The 22,961-nt window shown below is 39.2% G+C and overlaps 2 protein-coding genes across 4 annotated transcripts in view; one reads left to right on the top strand and one right to left on the bottom strand.

Moving 5' to 3' along the window:
* Positions 1-273: 273 nt before the first annotated feature.
* On the top strand, positions 274-8,265 carry LOC106139734 (protein yellow-like). Of its 2 annotated transcripts, none has more exons than XM_060949662.1 (8): positions 274-643; positions 1,106-1,309; positions 4,221-4,342; positions 4,689-4,942; positions 5,800-5,911; positions 6,499-6,690; positions 7,267-7,461; positions 8,128-8,265. In XM_060949662.1, exons 1-7 carry the CDS (start codon positions 418-420, stop codon positions 7,450-7,452), a joined length of 1,296 nt encoding a protein of 431 aa, XP_060805645.1. In that variant the 5' UTR covers positions 274-417; the 3' UTR covers positions 7,453-7,461; positions 8,128-8,265. The 2 variants fall into 2 exon arrangements, with proteins under 2 accessions (XP_060805645.1, XP_060805644.1); XM_060949661.1 differs by having other exon boundaries at positions 7,267-7,473; positions 8,128-8,263.
* Positions 8,266-12,130: 3,865 nt separating this feature from the next.
* Positions 12,131-22,961, bottom strand: part of LOC106139352 (oxysterol-binding protein-related protein 9) — a 68,311-nt gene continuing 57,480 nt past the window's right edge. Inside the window, exons 9-16 of one of the 2 annotated variants that reach the window (XM_060949666.1) lie at positions 22,677-22,777; positions 20,634-20,740; positions 18,856-18,941; positions 18,160-18,343; positions 17,247-17,506; positions 16,715-16,937; positions 15,617-15,844; positions 12,131-12,356 (exon numbers count right to left, since the gene is read on the bottom strand). In XM_060949666.1, coding sequence (XP_060805649.1) covers positions 12,246-12,356; positions 15,617-15,844; positions 16,715-16,937; positions 17,247-17,506; positions 18,160-18,343; positions 18,856-18,941; positions 20,634-20,740; positions 22,677-22,777 — 1,300 coding nt within the window. In that variant the 3' untranslated portion in view covers positions 12,131-12,245. Of the gene's footprint in view, positions 12,357-15,303; positions 15,845-16,714; positions 16,938-17,246; positions 17,507-18,159; positions 18,344-18,855; positions 18,942-20,633; positions 20,741-22,676; positions 22,778-22,961 lie in introns of those variants that run through there. The other variant, XM_060949665.1, reaches the window with a different exon arrangement.

Raw genomic sequence — 22,961 nt, forward strand, 5'->3', positions numbered from 1 at the left:
AATTAGAGATTTTACATACCTACTTAGATAAAACATCCTATGTTACTTTCTCTCTCATTCTACTCCCCGCTCCACTGCAATATATAAATGTACTTTAAATCACGTCTCTTCGCCGGCGTGGTAGGCAGAGACTACATAAGTCGCTTGTTTTCGTCGTTCTACTCTACGTACCTGGCTAGTTTGTAAAAATCAAGAAATGTAATTGCTACATCTTCTTTCACATCACAACATATAACCTTATTTTATCTTCAATGTTCTGCCTTCTTGCAATGATAGAAGTCAATGGCCATTTTCATTACCTGTCCAAAGTCCAAACCTAAAGTCTAAGCAGAACAACAAAATTATCATTCTAAACTGTATAACAAAATAATGAAAAAAATCTAAATAACTAAATCAAAATAAAAAAAAATACCAAAAATGTGGAAATTTCTGCTTACTGTTTGCTTGCTGTGGTCCATCACCATGGTCTCTGGTCTGATCCCACCCAGATTTGCGTGGAAGACCTTGGACTTCGCGTGGGAAAGCCCCGAAAAGCGAGAGGAGGCCATATCTTCAGGGTCTTATATACCAGAAAATAACATGCCTACAGGTATAGCGAGGTGGAAGGATAAACTGTTTATCACCATTCCTAGGTGGAAAAAAGGTTAGTTATAATCAGTATCTACCTTGCCTATTCTTTGATACAAAATTGACGTAGAATGAACATACCACATCGAGTGACCAAAAAGGTCGTTCGTAGGGCCCAGAATCACGAACGTAATTCAGGATTAAAATGCCTTATCTTTCTTCTCTCTCTAACTCGGTATTTTACCAAAACGATAGAAAGATAAGGAAGCTAAAATGTATGCTTGATATCGTTCGTGAGCAATCCACTGCAGACACCCTTTTAAATCTGTAAATATGTGCACCGGTTCAGGCGTTGAATTTTATTGACGTGTGAGAGAAAGTATGCTAAGTTCTACAGATATTTATATATTTAGAGGACGTAACCGGGACAATGCCAGGAGTGTAATTTTGTGATATTTATATATTTAGACTCCCTTTTAGAGAGGACGTAACCGGAACAATGCCAGGAGTGTACCTAATTTTGTGTACTCTATTACAGGAGTGCCTTCTTCCCTCAACTACCTTCACATAAATGGCCCCCAAAACCAGACTCTGAACCCTTACCCCAACTGGGATGAGGGCTTCGTCAAAGACGACGCCTGCTGCCTCGGCACCAATAGCACTGTGGTTTCCACATTCAGGGTCCATGTGGACGAGAAAGACAGGCTGTGGGTCGTGGATAATGGCGTGGCTGATATGTCTGGTAAGAAGTTTTTCATCTAGTTTTCTTTTTGTTACAGTAGGTACACTGATATGAACAATATAAGTAGGCACACCCAGTGGCAATAGTGCAGGTATAATTCAATTCATATCATTGACGTATTTTTCATATCACACACCAACCGTTCCATTAAAGCAATTAAAATATATTGCAGTTAAAATTACAGTCAGACTAGGTGCAATATGAACCATGATAATACTTTTGTAAACTTCCCATCGCGAAAACAGGATTTCCCTTTTGTGTAGCCCTGGCACAATAATGTGTCATGGGTCTGGTCGGAATAACCTTATAATTGTCTACCCTCATTTTTTAATATCGTTCAAATGTGTCTTCTTACTTCACCCTGGCTTCAATACATCAGCTCAAACGAGACTGAATAACTTAATACGCCATTTTTGCGGAGGCATTACATTTGGTGAAGCCCCTAATCAGTTATTACGAAGACACCAAGCGACAGCAGAAGACGATATCAAAGCTTACAACAAGAAAACAGTTTAAGGGTGTGATCGTTCCAATTTAATTTTAAAATTAATTGTGATTTTAAAATCTACGTTTTGGTCTTGTATTTGTAACAAACACTGTAAGTAAGTACTCATTATTTGAAGAATTGATCAATGTGTTTTCAATGCAATTGATAGTTATTAAAGAACCATTCTTGTATTATTTTTGTACTGTAAGTAATTTTATAGATCTCTATACTTAGGTGATTTGAACATTATTGCATTTGAATTAAAAACTATTTATTTACTAAAATGTCTACTTACAAAACGCTGAATAAAACTGCTCTTGCAGCTTTGATTAAAAAACGTAGATTACTCTTAATTGAAGCTGAACAAATCGCACTATACATACGGTCTCGTATCGGAATGAGTTTAATGCCTATGGAAAAATTGGAGGTAGAGAGACGTCTGAAAAAATTTGAGAAAATGTATTTTGAGTTCCAAGACGTACAGATAGACATACAAGTAACCGAACACATAGTTTGGTTGAAAACAAGTTTGTCGGATATTGAAGCGGGTTCTGTAAATGATGTATTAGAAGTAAACAATGCATTGCTCAATCGGGCGTCATGCATTGGTGATGATAGGGAGACTTTTGACATAGAAGCTCAGTATGTTTCAGTAATTGCGGTTGCAAGAAGCATTCTTGATGCTCCGATGAATCCACAGAGTTCAAGATTTGTCTAAAAAATCTTGATTAGTTGAACTTTTTTCGATGTTTATGTTAGGTACAGTAGGATTTGGATACCTGCGCTTTAGAAACCTTATTTACGTTTTCCTTTGTAGGTAACAAACTTAAAAAAAAGACGAAAATTGTTCCCTGATAAATAAACGTCGCTAAAGTTTAATCCGAATCCTTCTGATCTTTCCGGCAACATGAGAATTTATTTTATTCACAGTGTTTTTTTTTCATATATTTTATTATGCACAAAATCATTAGGTAGTTTGGTACTATGAATTATTTAATTAATTAATTTGTTTCATAACCTAACAACTAAGTGCTATTATAAGCCTAACAACTAACCTAACTTACTTAGCTTTATGACTGTATATGTAAATATGTAAAACTAAGATAGTTCTTAATTGTAGATTTGCGCTATAATTTGTGTAAGTTTAATATGTAAAGCACTCATGCAAAGTAAAAGCCACTGTTTTTTTAATGGAAATTTCATAAAGTATAAATTTTTGTTAGTAAATAATTGTCACAAATTGGACGATCCACCAAAGTGTTAAATCAATTTAGGCTGCATTGAATGAAACCAACAAGCGCTTTTGGAACAAGATAAATCGATAACAGTAACATTGTATATACAATACGCGTTCACAAGACCAAGTTCCACTTGCAAGTACCTAACTATAGACTAGAAGAACTTAAGAAAAAAAAAATAAGAATGTTGTTAAGAAAGTGAGAAATTAACTTCTGTAATAACCAGTTTTGCGAAGTGCTATTTTTTGCTAGTTCCAGGACTTCAATATTTCAAAATGATATTCTGGTGATGTTCTTGTTAAATGCTGCTGAAGAAAAATGAAGGCGGTCTAACTTAGCATAATAAGGGGTTTTGTCGTTCATCGCTCGAAAGAGATTAATGGCTTAAGTACATTGTAACCGATGACCAAAATAAACTAGGTGCTTAAGTTGAACAATACGTGTAAGGTTACTAAGAAGATACTTACTATGGAAAAAGATTGTACTGATAAATTTGCATGTTATCAAGAAGAGAAGACTGCATGCAATTAATATATGGGAATTTTATAATAATGTAGTCTAAAAAGTTATCGGCTAAATGACTCAAAAATTTTAATGGTTTGAAGCAAGGGATTTTTGTATTTTTTTTGTAAAATGAATATATAATGAAATTATTAGCAGAACGTTATTTCATTTCCATTCTTACTTTTTAATGCAATAATGATAGTCTGTTTCTTACTCAACTAATTTTCTTGAAACATCACTTTAATAAGTTCCTACCCATGGCCTATAGGTACCTAGTTATCAGTTTTAAGAAAAGGAAATTTATCCCGTGTGGTTTCCGGCACGTTAGAATAGTACCACTCCATATCTTTTCCATGCATGTCGTAAAAGATGACTAAGGGATTCCTCTCGTGGGCGATGGGCTGGCAACCTGTCACTATTTGAATCTCAATTTCATCATGAAACCATACAGCTTAACGTCGCCTTTCAGTCATTTCGAGTCTGTTGGCTCTGTCTACCCCGCGGGCGATATGAACGTGACTTTATGTATGTAAGAAAAGGAAATAAGGTACCTTTCATTTCTGATATCGAATCCCAAGATCTGATCACCAAGTCCTATATATGAAAAAAAGTTAGTAATTCCGATTCTGATGCTGATTAGTTTATAAAAAAGAACGATGAAACGATTTCTTTGATACATCAGGCGACGTGAAGCAAATAGCGGAGCCGGCTATAGTCGTGTTTGACTTGAAGACTGACGCCCTGATCAACCGCTACCCCCTGGCTCCAGAAGTTCTCAGCGAGTCTTCTGTTCTGACCAGCATCGTGAGTTCTCCATACATTTTTTTTTCTTTGGTTACCCATACCTATATATGAAAGGTTATACAATTTGACAAATTGACAAAAACATAGACAAATATATACCTACCTACTTAAATAAATAAAATCCCGCGAGATGAACCGATAAAGGTGAAGACCGCGGGAAAACGTTGGAAGCAGGTTGCTTCAAATAGTGCCAAGAATAGAATAGAATATTTATATTTTATACAAGTGGGAATAATTGGACTATGTTCAGCAGTGAACTTCCTACGGCTGATATGATGATAATGTTAAATACTTATCAGTCGACAACGAGACTGTAGTAACTGAAAGCCAAATCTCTCGTCTCCAGGTGGTAGATATAGTACCAGCGGGCAAACCCGAAAAAGGCAAGGAAAAGGCTGAAGATGAGACCTATGCGTACATTCCCGATATGGGCTCCAACGCCATCATAGTCTTCCGTCAGAGTACTGGCGAGACTTGGCGCGTGGAGAACCATTACTTTCACTTCGACCCCCACGCTGGGGCGTATAAAGTGGGGGGCGTGGACTTCTATTGGCGCGATGGAGTGTCGGCTTTAGCGCTGTTGCCGGCTAAAAAAGATGGGTGCGTGAAAGAAAAATAACTTCTTATGTGTAAAATTCTCGTGTCACAATGTTCGTTCCCGTACTCCTTCGAAACGGCTTGACCGATTCTTGTGAAATTTTGTGAGCATATTGAGTAGGTTTGAGAGTCGGCCAACATGTTCTTTTCATACCCCTTAGTGATAAGGGTTGTCCGCCCTTAACATTTTTTTTTAACTAGAAATTACTTAAAAAAATATTTATAGCTTAACAGCTAGTTTACATATATAGAATAAGTAACTAACATAATAAACTACTATCTACGAGTTTGATGAAGCGAAATATACATACAGTTATCGTGGCAGTCTCTCCCTAACCCTCTAGGAGTCATGAAAACAAGGGGACTATTAGCAGACTCAGATGTATTTATTGCAATGTCGCAAGTAGAAATGAAAGATGTTACATAAATATAAAGTACAAGTGACGTCCTCCAAGGGCACAGCAAACATTGGCCTAGATGCTATTTACTAAAATACATATTTAACACAGTGGTTTCACATATAGGTATGTAGTAAAATAGGAACATTTTTCATATACCTATCTAATTATAGATATATTTTATTTTAGTGCCGTGTGGTTCCCGGCACCAGTAAAAAAAAGAATAGGACCACTCCATCTCTCTACCATGGATGTCGTAAAAAACGACTAAGGGCTTACAAACTTGGGATTCTTTTTTAGGTGATTGGCTAGCAACCTGTCACTATTTGAAGCTCAATTCTATCATTAAGCTAAATAGCTGAGCGCGGCCTATCAGTCTTTTCAAGTCTGTTGGCTCTGTCTACCTCACAAGGGATATAGACGTGACCATACGTATGTATGTATGTAGATATTTCTTTTCAGCCAACGAGAGTTGCTCCTGTACCCGACTTCAAGCACCAGACAGTTCAGGATGTCCACAAAACTGTTGAGGGACAAGAATAGTACCAAGGAACAATTGTTCAATGCTGTTGAGGTGATTATAGTTATATGTTTTTATCGATATGCATAAAGGTTGAGGTTTCGTCATTTACTTAAAAATTCTATTGAAAGTTGTAGGTACGTATTTTTTTTTAGTTTTAAATGTAAGTAATTACATACATATGATCACGTCTATATCCCTAGCGGGGTAGACAGAGCCATCAGTCTTGAAAAGACTGATAGGCCACGGCTTAGTGACAGAATTGAGATTCAAATAGTGACAGGTTGCTAACCCATCGCCTGAAAGAGGAATCCCAAGTTTATAAGCCTATCTCTTAGTCGCCTTTTACGACATCCGTGGGAAAGAGATGGGGTGGTCCTATTAATTTTAGTAATGGTGCCGGGAACCACACGGCACTATTATTATTTAGTAGTAACTATGTAGGTAGGTATATATAAATTTAAAAAAGAAGCGATTTTTTTTTAGTTTTTAGATTTGTTTATCATTTTCTCTTTCGTAATACATACATACATACATACATAAAATCACGTCTCTTTCCCGGAGGCGTAGGCAGAGACTACCTCTTTCCACTTGCCATATACCGCTTTCGGAGTCATTTACCTAAACTCTCACTTACTCAGGTAATCGGCGACCGAGGAGCCAACACGCAGTCCACGGCCTGCGACTACGATCCCGTGAACGAAGTGTTGTTCTACACGCAGCTGAGCAAGAACGGCCTCGCTTGTTGGAACGTAAACAAGCCATTCGACGCCGCCAACACACCGCTTCTTGTTAGCGACTGCCAGATGCTGGAGTTCCCTAATGATGTTAAGGTATTGGAAATGATCGGCATTAGTGTAGATTAGGTACCTGCCTCATTTTTGTTTCAAGTGAACCGGATGCCGTGTGATTGACGGCACGAATAGAAAAAAGAATAGGACCACTTCATATATTTTCCATGGATGTCTTAAAAGGCGACTATGGAAAAGATATGAAGTGGTTGTTGCTTGTTGGAACATTAAAAAGCCATTCGACGCCGCCAATACACCGCTTCTTGTTAGTGACTGTCAGATGCTGGAGTTAAAATTAAAACTAAACATGAAAATAAATGTCTGAAAAATAAATTATTTTTCTTTTATTTAAATATCAAGCAAAGTATAGAGTTGTCGAGATCGATCAGCTGAATGAATTGTGTCGTTGACCTCTGAATCTTACGTGTTGCTTTTCCGCCGGCCGGGGTGATATGACGTATTTAGGATCGTAGATTTTGATACTTTTATTTTTTTCGTACTTTCTGAAATATGAACCGATAATTTTCTTTTAACGTTTTTAAATATCCTTTAAATGAGTACACTTAAACAGTTAAATTTATGCAGTTGAATTAAAAGTCACCCTGTATACCTACATAGGTCGACCGAGAAGGCAATATTTGGATACTCAGTGACCGCCAATCTCGGTTCCTGTACGAATCTATGGACTTCCAGCAAGTAAACTTTCGTATCCTGTCCGCTCCCACCGCGACCATGGTTCAGGGCACGGCTTGCGAGAGGAAAACCGGTCTCATTGGCAAAATGAAAAGGAGGAAAACGAAATAGACGAGGGAGGTACGCCATTAGGTAACTTTCTTTGCACCGTGTTGTGTATGTCAAATAAATTGATGAATTAAAACTATAAAAGATTTCAATAGAAGTTCGACCTCATAAATGTGTGGATGAAATACGTTTGAAAATTCAAGTCTCACAAAAATAGCAGAATGTCAAAATCGCAAAATGTCTATACAAATGGTAAACAATAAATGTAAATAAATATGTAAAGTTTTAAAATGTAATTATTCGGAAATTAACTCTCACTTGTAGGGCTAAATAGTAAGATTGGCAAAAAAATATATACTAAAATTTCTGTGCAACACTTGTACAATTTCTTTGACTTTACACCACATTGTGTCGTTGAAATTTACTTTAATGGCAAACGAACCTCCCTAGCTTTGAAAATTTTTATTGTAACTAATAATTTTGCCCTACAAGTGAAATAGTGAGAGAATTTATTTGCTTAAGTATAAATAAAAAAATGACTATGAATAAGTTTATACTGTAGCAGTATAAATCAGTAAAATGCACAGAAATACTCCTTCTGACTTGCTTGTTTCTATTAATTCTGCATTAGTGCATTTAGTAAAATGTACATGCAAACTTACTACACTATTTCTTATTTCTCCCTATGAAATTGTCAGCTTCGCACTAGTTTATAATGAATAATTTAAATACTTTCAGGTGGATCAAGAGGGCAACCTCTGGATTGTCAGCAACCGGCAGTCCCGTTTCATGTACAAATCGTTGGACACCACTCAAGTCAACTTCAGAGTTCTATCGGCTCCCACGACGCTCCTCATTCAAGATACAGAGTGCGAAAAACCAGTTGATAGGCGAAAGCCTGATATGACACAAGCACAAGAGGCCCCCTTAAATGAGGAGGCCCCAGATATAACATATCAGAAAAATATGACCCAACCACTATGATATTTTAGGCCATTTTCACGTTTGGGTACTGTCTGATGCAAAAGTTGCAGAACTTTTCGACTACTCTTTGGATACATCTTAATTCTCATACTCTATCCTTTAATTTCATGTCATTTGAAACATAAGTAAGTGTTTTGAAACGAAAAAATGCAGTAATATTATATGATTCGCATTTCTATCAAAATCAATCATAAGTATTTGATTAAATTACGGTGATAAAATAAAAAGCGAATGAAATAATTTATATTTTTTTATTTAAATATACAACATGGTAATTAAAGTTATATTTTTATTTAGTCTATGTGATTGAATATTAACACTAGTTTTGCACGTGCCTCCGTCGACGCTCGATAGATTTCGTTCACATTATTTTCTCAGTCTTTTCACTAATTACTTTCTCGTGAACCGATGAGGTTTACCGGGAACATAGAAAATGGGCATGACTTATAAACATGGTAAATATAAAGACAATTTATAAAATACAGCCATTAAATTTAACTCCCACCATTAGGTATATTTATTCAATCTTATTTTGTAAATGCAATTCGCAAAACGAGATTATTAAAAATATTCATGACAAAAATAATTCGATATTATTAGTTCGATTATTGGATGCTGAGATAGAGATAAAATATTTTGTAAAATTCTTGATGAGTACCTAAATGCTACTACAAAGTCAAATTATATTTTGACGTTAAGGTGACATAAGGAGCTTCGTTTAGGAATTATCGCGTTTTGACACTATAAAATAAGATTTATCTTTCTTATATGTCACAAATGTCTACAAGAAATGTGAACAATTTTATGGATGTCTTTATATGTTATAATATCAATTCTACAGAACCCGCTACAGTTTTGTATATACAATTATATAGATAATGACTTTATAACAAGTTGAGAATACTAGTTTAAGTTAATTGAGAAAATTTTCTAGCTACATATTAGTCTAGCTAGTAAACTTAATAACCAAAGCTTTTTGGCTATGAATAGGCAAACACATCATGAAATTATAATTTCTGCCAACATTTTCACTACTGAATTTGTATGAACAACCTTTAAAATTCATACGAAAAGATTAGTGTCATATCAAATTGATGCCAATTATATTCATTTGTTGGTGCATGGAAAAGCAAAAATATCTATGTATGTATACAAATTGTATATGACATAAACCTGTGTTTTGTAAATTATTATTTACAATTAGTTTCTTCAATATTAAAATAATGTCCATTTTCTATATCCATACCTTATCATTCCCTATTCCTATGCGTGTACTAACCCAACTCAGAGAAGCGAAGCTTTTTATAAAATACATTTCAATATTTACAATTTATTGCTTGACGTTCAATAGGCCATAAGACGTAAGATTCAAATTAGTTACAAAATTATAGTGCGCGTGGAAAGATTGGTAGGAATGCTTTAATATTTTCTTTTATTTTTTTACATACATTGTTGTTTGTTTTTTATACAGATATGACTTTGTTCATTATCATTATAATACTTTTTAAGCGCGATTGGTCCAACGTTATAAAAATGTCCGATTCGCAGTTGGTCCAATTCGATATAAAAATATATAATTATAGGTAGGTTTGTTAGGTTAGGTTAGGTATATTGTGAAAATAACATTAGCGAGGGAGCCACTCTATTTTTAGAGGTAACTAAAGTCTGTTTGGACCAATCGCGGCTTGGACAAATCGCGAATTGGACTAATCCGCCTACACAAAAAGTTTTAGATTTTTGGGCACAATTCGTAGGGTATAGCCTTATATTAATATAGCTTATGTATTGAGTAAGAGTCTCACTCAATAAGCATTCGCTCAAAAACGTCATAGACGTTTAAAGTTATGCCAAATAGATTGTTGTTACTGTAAGAATTTTATAACACATTATGCATATGACGTCGTAAAACAATAAAGATGATGATAAAAAAGTAATAATAAATACCTATACCAAAATCTAAAAAAAATCATGATTCAAATAAATTCGTCATTATATAAAAGATCTATTATAATTCGTAAATCCACAATTATTGATCAACAGATAGACTCACCAATCTCATAAGCGCATAAAATTTTTATTACATATTGCGATGAAAAAGCAGATTTCACCGCTCATAGACAAATTTCGTATTATTTTTCTCACTTATAAATGTTACTTAACCCCGCAGATATAAAATAGACTTTGAAGTAAAACACATATGCAGACAATAATAAATTGTAAAACTGTATTCGCAAAATTATAAATGCGAATCGGAAAATAGTACATAACCAAGATTTCAAGAAGTAGAAACTTTCAAAATTAACATCATGATGTTTTGCACCAAATATTTTGACATAATACGTATTTGACTTTATACGTTTCAGTATTCTAACGATTTTCAAAATGAAAATAACTCCAATTTATCCGAAAAACAACACACGGTGCATTTTCTGAATGCAAAAATTTCATTTATTTTAACACTGTAACCTAATTCTTCGGCAATAATAAAATCGGTCCGACAAATTTTCTAGCTAGTGTTAGTAAAAACATCCATTTGGAATTAGTGCTTTTTAAATGTAAGTCTGCCATCGCGCTATTTTCAAGTGTTTTACTAATTTATCAAATAAAAAAATATATTTAAATTAAAAAAATTAAAACTAAATTTTCAATGACTCATTTAATGATAAAAAAAGGCATGACATATATAAAACATATTTTTTTTAAAATAAAAAAACGATTTGTCTGTTGGAGATATAATTATGAAAACAATATACGCAAGTGATGTTTGCTAACACATAATTTAAAATGCGTTTTAATCAACTGTCATTACAAAAAAAAATAAGTTTCTCAAATGGTCACGATCATTTTAGGATCGTGACCATTTGAGAAACTTCTTTTTGACCAAGACAAAAATAAACTTTGTCTTCTATCAACGTCTACGAACGCGTTCGATGTGTTTATAATAAAGGGGCTATTATATTCTACTATTTTTGGTTACCATCGCTAGGAGTCTGATCCTCAATCAAGAGTTTTGGTGTCCTGCGATGATGTGGATGAGAACGTTTTCATTTCAGAAAGGCAAAAGAAATAAGAAAATTGAAAGCAAAAATGATATATTATGAATATTAGATTCGCGCTTTTTTTGCGCTATAAATAGCTATCTAAGATCTGAGTTCAATAAAAGGTATATGAAAGTAAATGAAATGAGATCACTTTGCAGGGATCGCGGCAAATCGAATGATGATGGAAGATGTCGTCTCTGCCAAGCTGCTGGCGTGATTATGAAGATGTGTGATTAAACAAGGAAAAAAAACTAGACATGTTTTTTTTACTACAGTAAGAAGACGAAAAAGACCGACGCATTCACTAATCATATACGACACAGTATATATATATATATATATATAATAAGAAAGTACCGCTGGGTTTACAGACTTAAAATTTGCCGTGTAAGTTCTTTATGCGGTCTTGGGGTGCACTAAAAGAGGATGTCGCGAAATTCCCGCAGGAACGGGCACTATTGGGATTTTTCATTTTACGCGGGCGGTTAAGGGGGGGGTGTCCTAATGGAAATAAGGATTCAACAAAGGAGACAAGGTACCCAAGGCGTCTTAGGTTTATGCTCATAAACTTGGGATTCCTCTTGTTGGCGATGGGCTAGCAACTTATCACTATTTGAATCTCAATTCCATCATATAGTTGCTGTAGCTGAACGTGGCCTCTAAGAATGTTGGCTCTGTTCACCCCGCAAGGAATATTATGGACGTAACTATATATATATATATATACACCAAACCTCTTGATCACAGAATCAGGTTCTCAACTATGGAAACCAAAATATAGCTGTCACTTCTATGTATACTGAGAGTCCAAATGTACAGTCACTTATCACATTATCTCGCGTCCGAGTTGTCAGCGGTCTTGTGTTGGGGCGTCTGTTTGTCGAGACGTTTCTTCAGCGGAGAATTATATTCCCAACCGTCCTCGCCTTTGGGACTGAATAGCTGTGAGAAGAAAAGGTAAATAAGTTATATGTAATACATAAACATATAACTATATCACGTCTATATAGTGCCTATGAATTTTAGAATGGCACCAATACAAAAAAGAATAGGACCACTCCATATCTTGCCCATGGATTTCGTAAAAGGCGACTTAGGGAAAGTATAATAAATTTTGGAAGTCTTCCTTCCTCGTCGAATTAAAAATCCTGGAAAACAAAAGACGTAGGTGATTCATATCTAAAATACGTAAGTCCGCGCCTGTTAGACAGCTTGAAAATTGTAAAAACCAGCGGCGTCGCGCAGCGCCTGCTCCACGGCGCGCTTGGCGCTAGTGGCAACCTCAGTATCTAATTATATCATAGCTCATTCATCGATGAAACTTACAACAAGACTTCTGACCGCTGTTGATAAACACCTGCGTGAGCCACTTCTCAGCGCCGGTCTCCCTCGCTTTCACCGCGTCCCGCTGCTCCTACTCGACTGCACGTTTGGCGCTAGTGGCGGCGTCAGAATCCGAAAATTCTAGAAACCTTCTAACTCACAATTATACGACCACACACTGAACTATAAAACAACTAGCAACATTACCTGCGTGACCCACTCTTCCTGGCATTAGTTTCCCTCATCTTCACAGCAGAATCCGAATCCGAAAATTTCTAGAAACCTTCTAACTCACAATTATACGACCACACACTGAACTACAATACAGCTAGCAACATACCTGCGTGAGCCAATTCTCAGCTTTGGCCTCCCTCGCCTTCGCCGCGTCGCGCTGCACCTGTTCGACCGCACGTTTGGCGCTAGTGGCCACCTCAGTATCTAATTATATCATAGCTCATTCATCAATGAAACTTAGAGATAAACCTACCTGCGTGACCCACTTCTCAGCACCGGCCTCTCTTCACCGCGTCGCGCTGCGCTTGTTTGACCGCACGTTTGGCGCTAGTAGAAACCTTCTAACTCACAATTATACGACCACACACTGAACTACAATACAGCTAGCAACATACCTGCGTGAGCCAATTCTCAGCTTTGGCCTCCCTCGCCTTCGCCGCGTCGCGCTGCACCTGTTCGACCGCACGTTTGGCGCTAGTGGCCACCTCAGTATCTAATTATATCATAGCTCATTCATCAATGAAACTTAGAGATAAACCTACCTGCGTGACCCACTTCTCAGCACCGGCCTCTCTTCACCGCGTCGCGCTGCGCTTGTTTGACCGCACGTTTGGCGCTAGTAGAAACCTTCTAACTCACAATTATACGACCACACACTGAACTACAATACAGCTAGCAACATACCTGCGTGAGCCAATTCTCAGCTTTGGCCTCCCTCGCCTTCGCCGCGTCGCGCTGCACCTGTTCGACCGCACGTTTGGCGCTAGTGGCGACTTTATGATACTTATGATACTTTAAAATGAGATGTGACAGGACCCTCGAGGGAAGACTTCCGAACGCTGGAAATAAACACTATCTCATAGCAACATTACCTGCGTGAGCCACTTCTCAGCGCCGGCCTCCCTCGCCTACACCGCGTCGCGCTGCTCCTTATCGACCGCACGTTTGGCGCTAGTGGCGGCGTCAGAATCTGAAAATTCTAGAAACCTTGATACCTGGAGATAAGCATACCTGCGTGACCCACTTCTCAGCACCAGCCTCCCTGGCCTTCACGGCATCCCGCTGCACCTGTTCGACCGCACGTTTGGCGCTAGTAGAAACCTTCTAACTCACAATTATACGAACACACACTGAACTACAATATAGTTAGCAACATACCTGCGTGACCCATTTCTCAGCGCCGACCTCCCTCGCCTTCACGGCATCCCGCTGCGCCTGCTCGACGGCGCGCTTGGCTCTAGTGGCGACTTTATGATACTTTAAAATGAGATGTGACAGGGACCCTCGAAGGAAGACTTCCAAACTCTGGAAATAAACACTATCTCATAGCAACATTACCTGCGTGAGCCACTTCTCAGCGCCGGCCTCCCTCGCCTTCACCGCGTCGCGCTGCGCCTGCTCGACCGCACGTTTGGTCAGAATTCGAAAATTCTAGAAACCTTCTATGTCATAATTGAAGCGCATGATGCGAATGAGCACACACTGAACTACAATATAGCTAGCAACCTACCTGCGTGAGCCATTTCTCAGAGCCGGCCTCCCTCGCCTTCACGGCATCCCGCTGCGCCTGCTCGACGGCGCGCTTGGCTCTAGTGGCGACTTTATGATACTTTAAAATGAGATGTGACAGGGACCCTCGAAGGAAGACTTCCAAACTCTGGAAATAAACACTATCTCACAGCAACATTACCTGCGTGAGCCACTTCTCAGCGCCGGCCTCCCTCGCCTTCACCGCGTCGCGCTGCGCCTGCTCGACCGCACGTTTGGCGCTAGTGGCCACCTCAGTATCTAATTTTATCACAGCTCATTCATCAATGAAACTTAGAAATAAACATACCTGCGTGACCCACTTTTCAGCACCAGCCTCCCTCGCCTTCACCGCATCATGCTGCGCCTGCTCGACCGCCCGCTTGGCGGCGGTGGCGGCGTCAGTATCTAATTATATCACAGCTCATTCATCAATGAAACTTAAGAATAAACATACCTGCGTGAGCCACTTCTCAGCATTGGCCTTCCTCGTCTTCACAGCGTGCCTGTTTGACCGCACGTTTGGCGCTGGTGGCGGCTTTATGATACTTTAAAATGAGATGAGACAGGACCCTCGAAGGAAGACTTCCGAACGCTGGAAATAAACACTATCTCATAGCAACATTACCTGCGTGAGCCACTTCTCAGCGCCGGCCTCCCTCGCCTTCACCGCGTCGCGCTTCTCCGGCTCCACGGCGCGCTTGGCGCTAGTGGCGGCGTCAGAATCCGAAAATTCTAGAAACCTTGAAACCTGGAGATAAACCTACCTGCGTGATCCACTTCTCAGCACCAGCCTCCCTGGCCTTCACGGCATCCCGCTGCGCCTGTTTGACCGCACGTTTGGCGCTAGTGGCGTCTTTATGATACTTTAAAATGAGATGAGACACGACCCTCGAAGGAAGACTTCCAAACTCTGGAAATAAACACTATCTCATAGCAACATTACCTGCGTGACCCACTTCTCAGCGCCGGCCTCCCTCGCCTTCACGGCATCCCGCTGCGCCTGCTCGACCGCACGTTTGGTCAGAATTCGAAAATTCTAGAAACCTTCTATGTCATAATTGAAGCGCATGATGCGAATGAGCACACACTGAACTACAATATAGCTAGCAACCTACCTGCGTGACCCACTTCTCAGCTCCAGCCTCCCTCGCCTTCACGGCATCCCGCTGCGCCTGCTCGACGGCGCGCTTGGCGGCGGTGGCGGCGTCGGTGTCGGCGGCGCGCAGCGCGCACGTGACGTGGCGCCACACGCGCCGCGACTCGCCCGCCGCCTGCCGCGACACGGGCGCCACGCGCTTGCGCCGCGGCTTCATGGACGACACTTCGAACAGCACTTCCGAGCGCTGTTACGTAAATATAATAATATTATCCTACTACTATTATAAAGGCGAAAGTTTGTATGGATGTTTGTTACTCTTTCACGCAAAAACTACTGAACCGATTACCATGAAATTTGGTATGTAGGTAGCTGAAGACCCAGAATAACACATAGGCTACTTTTTATCCCAGAGTTCCCGCGGGATTGATAGGGTTTCCATGCGGACGAAGTCGCGGGCGGCCTCTAGTGAATGAATAAATTTGTATGTTTTATATTTTTTATTTTATTTATTTATTTATGTACACAAAATTATATACAGAAGCATTTATTACAGTAATTCTAGTACAAAGGTGCTACTTATTTCAAAAGAAATCTCTTCCAGTAGACCCATGAGAGGAGAGATTAATTTTTTATATGTACGGGACAAATTACACCGTGTGGAAATGCAAGATGTTACATAAATATTAAGTGCAGGTGACGTACTGCAAGGGCACAGCGAACGTTGGGCCTGATGCCGGTTACTAAGATATTTAACATAGTGGTTTCACATATAGGTATGTAATAAAATATGAATATTTTTCTATCTATCTAATTAAAGATATTTTTTATTTTAGTGCCGTGTGGTTCCCGGCACCAATAAAAAAAAAGAATGGGACCACTCCATCTCGTTCCCATGGATGTCGTAAAAGGCGACTGAGGGGTAGGCTTATAAACTTGGGATTCTTCTTTTAGGCGATGGGCTAGCAACCTGTCACTATTTGAATCTCAATTCTATCTTAAAGCCAGATAGCTGAACGTAGCCTATCAGTCTTTTCGAGACTGTTGGCTCCGTCTACCCCGCAAGGGATATAGACGTGATTATATATATGTATGTATGTAGAAAATCTTTACATACCCCGGAATCAGTCCACCGTCCATCCATCCTACTGTTCCACTCCCCCTGCGCAGTATAATACGCCTTCTTGTCATTCCCCGCGTATATTTCGCAAGTGACTCTGTGTTTCTTCCCGCCGTAGAAAGGTTTCGTTAGAAACTCAATGTTCGCTCTGTGGCCAGTCTGCGGGCATTCGATGACGACAGAACCGCCCAGTTCGATCCAGGGGACTGTTAATATTGATCTGGAATAAGAAATTAATTGTTAATTTCTTCTATTATTTCTTATAGTGTGCCGTATGGTTCCCGACACTTTGGAATAGGACTCGACTAAGTGAATAGAGACATTAATTTAGTGCAGATTTCACGATGATCCAATATAAGGATAAGATTCCCCTGCAAAGGTGGCGGATATCAAACGAGAGTCACTTCATGTAAAAACCTGCACACAAACATATAGACACGTCTATATGCCTTGCGGGGTAGACAGAGCCAACAGCCAACAGTCACGATCAGCTGATAATATAATTTACAAGACTTTTTATTTTACTAACCTGCCATAACCATTGGGAAAAGTCAACGTATACTCCTCCCCTGTGTCCAAAAGCGTCACAGTTCCCCTGCCAATATTGTGGACTCCAATGGACAGTCCTAAGAACTTGCTCTTAGTCCACACCCAGGCTTCGAACTGTATCCTCTTGTTGACGTGTTCCGCGTAGAAAGCTGATATGGGCGGGTGGTGGGACACTTGTTCAGCTACAAATGACAGTTGCTCTGGACTGCACCAGGGGACTGGACCGTCGCCTACTTCTTGCTGGAGGAAGATTAAATAAATTTATAATTTTTATTTTTGTTTTGGTTCAAAGTAAATTAAAGATGATTTGTAATAATAATTCATAATCCATTTATTCTTTGTCAGACATACATAGATTACAAAAAGTTGGTATATTCAAAACTAAATTTAAGTTAAATAACTTAATTAAAAAAACATATGTAAAACGTAAGAAACTACATTTTTTAAAGATGCGGACTTCTAATGTAATTCACATCTATAGGATTTTCCCTGTGGTCATCCCTTCTCTTGGCCTGGGTTTTGACTGAGAACCTTTGCGCCAATTTACCAAATCGACATTATATTTGGAAATGATGATGAAGAAGATATTGTTTAACTCAAGCCCAGATATCTGATTCCTGAATGACAAAGTCGTTCAAGTTGTTTTAAAAAAATAAAACTTAATTACAAAAAGATCTCCTTTTTGTAATAATATGAGAGAAGAAAATAAGTCGTCAAAGGTGACTAAGGGATAGGCTTATAAGCTTGGGATTCTTCTTTTGGGCGATGGACTAGCAACTTGTCACTATATGAATCTCAAATCTGCCAACCAGATGAACGTGGCCTATCAGTCTTCTAAATACCGTTAACCCTGTCTACACCGCAATGAATATAGACGTGATCACATGACATACCTTTTCTGTGTTAGCATTGGTAGTTTCAGCACCGTCCAGGTCCCAATGACACCTGAAGATCTCCCCCAATATGGGGTTGTAGGGTTTCTTGGCGACCTGGGACTTGCGGCCCGCGTGGTACGAGCTCAGGTACCACCTGACCACTTGGACCATGCGGTCTCGGGGCGTCGGCTGGTCCACTATCCTGGAGGATTCGTTCGGGAATGATAACGACGATGTTTAAAAATGGGAGACGTTCTAGCGGGTCGAGAGTAACCCGAAACCGGCGAGCTTGCATGAAGAGAGATATGAATGTGGATGAAGCGACAGAAGTATGCAGGGATCGTGGCAAGTGGAAATATGTAGTCTCTGCCTACCCCTCCGGGAAAGTGAATGTGAAGTGAAGTGATTTACGTATGTGTGTGTATGTTTGTTAAAATACAGCACTTTAGAATAGGACCACTCCATCTCTTTTCCAGGGATGTCGTATAAGGCGACTAAGGGAAAGACTACTAAAAACTTGAGATTCCTCTTACATGCGATAGGCTAACAACCATGTCACTATTTGAATCTCAATGCCATCATTAAAAGCCATACAGCCGAACGTGGCCTTTCAGTCTTTTCGAAACTGTTGGCTCGTGTCTACCCCGCAAGGGATATAGATGTGATTAGGAAAATTACCTCTACAACTGAAATAGTAAATTTAATTATACTCACTTAACAAACTGGTCCGGATGTGCGAACGAGTCCGCATACATTTCTAAAAGCGATCGCCTTTCTAAGATGAACGTTGGTAACACGACCTGCAAAAGTAAAAAAAAAAAATAAGATTTTTTAAAATACATACAAATGGTCACGTCTATATCCCTTGCGGGGCAGACAGAGCCACAGTCTTGAAAAGACAGAATGGCCACGTTCAGCTGTTTGGCTTAACGATAGAATTGAGATTCAAATAGTGACAGGTTGCTTGTGAGCCTATAAGGAGCAAGAAATAATGGAATATGTGAAAAAAAAACGGGGAAAATTATTCATCCTTGAGGGCTTCAATGATGCCCAAAACAACTATTCCACGCGGACGAAGTCGCGGGCACAGCTAGTCCTACTACTATTATAAAGGCGAAAGTTTGTATGGATGTATGGATGTTTGTTACTCTTTCACGCAAAAACTACTGAACCGATTACCATGAAATTTGGTATGTAGGTAGCTGAAGACCCAGAATAACACATAGGCTACTTTTTATCCCACAGTTCCCGCGGGATTGATAGGGTTTCTATGCGGACGAAGTCGCGGGCGGCCTCTAGTATAAGATAAAATACTTTATTACTTTTATAATCGCCGTACCCAATCTCATATAATATGTACATATTATATTATAGTTGGTTGTTGTTGACACTTAGGCTGGTTATCCTTGAAATATTAATGACTCGACCTTTTCATTTATTCAGGGGTTCGGCTGAATATATATTTATATAAATATAAAACAACGTATAAGTGTTTTCCTCACATATATATATAATACATACATACATAAAATCACGCCTCTTTCCCGGAGGGGTAGGCAGAGACTACCTCTTTCCACTTGCCACGATCTCTGCATATTTCCTTCGCTTCATTCACATTCATTCATATATATAGATATAATCTATACCATTAACTAATATTATAAAGTATTATGTCCAGGCAATTATAAAAGAATAGGACCTCTGGATCTCTTTTCCATGGATGTCGTAAAAGGCGACTAAGGGATAGGCTTATAAAATTAGGTTGCTTCTTTTAGGCAATGGGTAGGCGGCCTGTCACTGTTTGAATCTGAATTCTATCATTAAGCCTAACAGCTCAACGTGGCCTATCGATCTTTCAGGCTGCTGGCTCTGTTTGCCCCGCCAGGGACGTAGACGTAATTGAATGAATGAATATTCCTTCAATTATTACGGGAATTTCTCTATGACGTGTGCTTCCCGGTACTTCGGAACTCTTTCCCATGGATATGGTAAAAGGTGACTAAGTACAAGACATTAGCGCACATATGTACGTACATACTAGAGGCCGCCCGCGACTTCGTCCGCATGGAAACCCTATCAATCCCGCGGGAACTCTGGGATAAAAAGTAGCCTATGTGTTATTCTGGGTCTTCAGCTACCTACATACCAAATTTCATGGTAATCGGTTCAGTAGTTTTTGTGTGAAAGAGTAACAAACATCCATACAAACTTTCGCCTTTATAATAGTAGTAGGATAATGCTGGTCTGATAGCGAGGATAAAACATAGTGTGTGTGCCAGCTGCTTCTCTTCCCCTGCGATTTGTAAAAGTCAATTAAGGGAAAGACTTATAAACGCATTTGCTACCACACCAGCGTTTCCAATATTGGATCAAGGTTACAAAATTTTCATGTCGAAGGCTCACTGCCTTACAGTGTTTCCAAGACTGCTGACTTCGTCTGCCCCGTAAGAGATAAAGACGTGACGTTCGCGTGTTACGCCACGAAGCCTTACCTTGGTGAGGTCCATGCCAATCTTGACCTGCGACAATAGATGTGTGACCACCGACCCGTGGTTCTCCATAGAGCCGAGGTCATTGTCCGATTCGTCCTCGTAGAGGGCTGAAAAAGAAATTCCAGTTCAAATTCAAACTTTAATCATTATTATGAGATACTTCATATCTATACCTACTAATATTAAAAAGCTGAAGAGTTTGTTTGTTTGTTTGTTTGAACGCGGTAATTCAAAGGAACTACTGATTCGAATTGAAAAATTTGTGTTGAATATCTGTAGAGATATTTTATTTAATTTTTATTTATTATTAGAATATCTGTAGAGGGCTGAAAAAGAAATTACATTAAGGAAAAACATACAGTTTATAATTCAAATAATGTATGTGTAATAAACTAATAACGTAGACGCAAAATGGCGTTTAGTTTATACCGTGTGTAAATTTTTTTTTCCTTATTTTATATCCTTCCTTTTGTTGAGATTTCGATTGCGTTTTATATTAAATGATAACTATTAATAAGGTTGATTAGTGAATAAAAATGTACAATAGTGTGTGAGTGTTTGTGTATTGTATGGACTATCTCATAGTGGAAAGAGGTAGTCTCTGCCTACCCCTCCGGGAAAGAGGCGTGATTTTATGTATGTATGTATGTAATTCAACCACCACATCTCATAGCTTGTCCTACATACATACATATGTGCATATGGTCACGTCTATATCCCGAGACAGAGCCAACAGTCTTGAAAAGACTGATAGGCGCCACGCTCAGCTACGAGTATTTGGCTTAATGACAGAATTGAGATTCAAATAGTGACAGGTTGCTAGCCCGTCGCCTAAAAAAAGAAGAATCCCAATTTTGTACGAATCCCTGTCCCTTTTTGTAGTATTGGTATAATATTTTTCCTGGTGTCGGTGTCACAAGGCTTTGATGTTACACTACAATGTTAACGTCAGGGCTGTATGTGAACATAATTGAACGGGCCACGGGTCCCATGGGTCATTCACAAAAATAAAAAAACACTAGGTCTCCGTTCAAGGCGAGTCTTGTCCAGTCGTCGTCTCAGTCTTTAGTCATTTTTTACTAACCTTTCAGTCAGTTTTATTCGTCTAAATGTCAAGTCAAAGAGTCCAAAAGAGAGCGTTGGTGGTCGATCGTTAGGTCGCTAAAAATGCGTGATGCGCAGAAAGGCATAGGTTCGAATCCCACTTCGGCCTCGGACCAATTACTTTTTTCGTAAGTTATGTACATTAGTTTGAATATTAACCGATGCTCTAACGGTGAGGGAAAACATCGTAAAGGAAACCTGCACATTCAGAAAACTGGATACGTAACCATGATCGATCCAAAACGAGTTATGTTTACCTGCAAAGGTTGCGGAAATCAGATGGGAGTCGCTTCGTGTTAAAACCTGACTCACCCAATCCAGGGTCCATGGTCAAAGGCATACCCCGGGCTCCTCCCCAGAGTGGTTAGGATGCAACCGGGACTAAAAGTGAGGAGGAAGAAGTCAAATCAAAGAGTCTGTCTGCCCATGGAGGCTGAACGGCGGAAGCAATAATAATTATGTATATACTATGTTTTTAATATATACGGGACAAATTACTCAGTTTGAGTTAGCCTCGAAGTAAGTTCAAGACTTGTGTTACGAGATAAACTAATTCAACGCTACTATATTTCATAATAAACACTTATATGGATAAACATCCAATACCCAGGCCAATCAGAAAAGTTATTTTCTCATCATGCCCTGGCCGGGATTCGAACCGGAACATACATATGGTCACGCCTATATCCCTTGCGGGGTAGACAGAGCCAAAAGTTTTGAAAAGACTGAATGGCCACGTTCAGCTATTTGGCTTAATGATAGAATTGAGATTCAACTAGTGACAGGTTGCTAGCCCATCGTCTAAAAAAGAATCCCAAGTTTGTAAGCCTATCCTTTAGTCGCCTTTTACGACATCCATGGGAAAGAGCTGATGGAGTGGTCCAATTCTTTTTCTGTATTGGTGCCGGGAACCACACGGCACAACTGTGCCATACTGACCGTCATAGTCTATCTCTCCGTCTCTAGTGCGCGGGAGGTCGACGGCGGGCTGCGTCGAGTCTTGCTCGATCGAGCCTTCCGCCGGGACAGTGCGGCTTGCGCTGTAACAAAAAAAGAAACCTTTGGCTACATGTTTTGCAATTTATTAACACTAATTTTCCAAACTACAGACAGAGGATGAACAAAACTGCTGTCTTATGGCTTTTTCGTACATACATAAAATTACATGTCTTTATTCGTAATTTGTTTGACGTCAACCAATGTTGTTAAACCATACGTTTTGAC

The sequence above is a fragment of the Amyelois transitella genome, chromosome 19 (assembly GCF_032362555.1).
Source record: "Amyelois transitella isolate CPQ chromosome 19, ilAmyTran1.1, whole genome shotgun sequence".
NCBI classification, from domain to species: Eukaryota; Metazoa; Arthropoda; class Insecta; order Lepidoptera; family Pyralidae; genus Amyelois; species Amyelois transitella.

Excerpts from the sequence above, each read along its gene's own strand:
- LOC106139734 (XM_060949662.1), top strand. The coding sequence starts at position 418 with ATGTGGAAATTTCTGCTTACTGTTTGCTTGCTGTGGTCCATCACCATG. Across the intron at positions 4,343-4,688 it reads CTTCTGTTCTGACCAGCATC|GTGGTAGATATAGTACCAGC; the intron begins GTGAGTTCTCCA and ends TCTCGTCTCCAG. Across the intron at positions 4,943-5,799 it reads TTGCCGGCTAAAAAAGATGG|CCAACGAGAGTTGCTCCTGT; the intron begins GTGCGTGAAAGA and ends ATTTCTTTTCAG.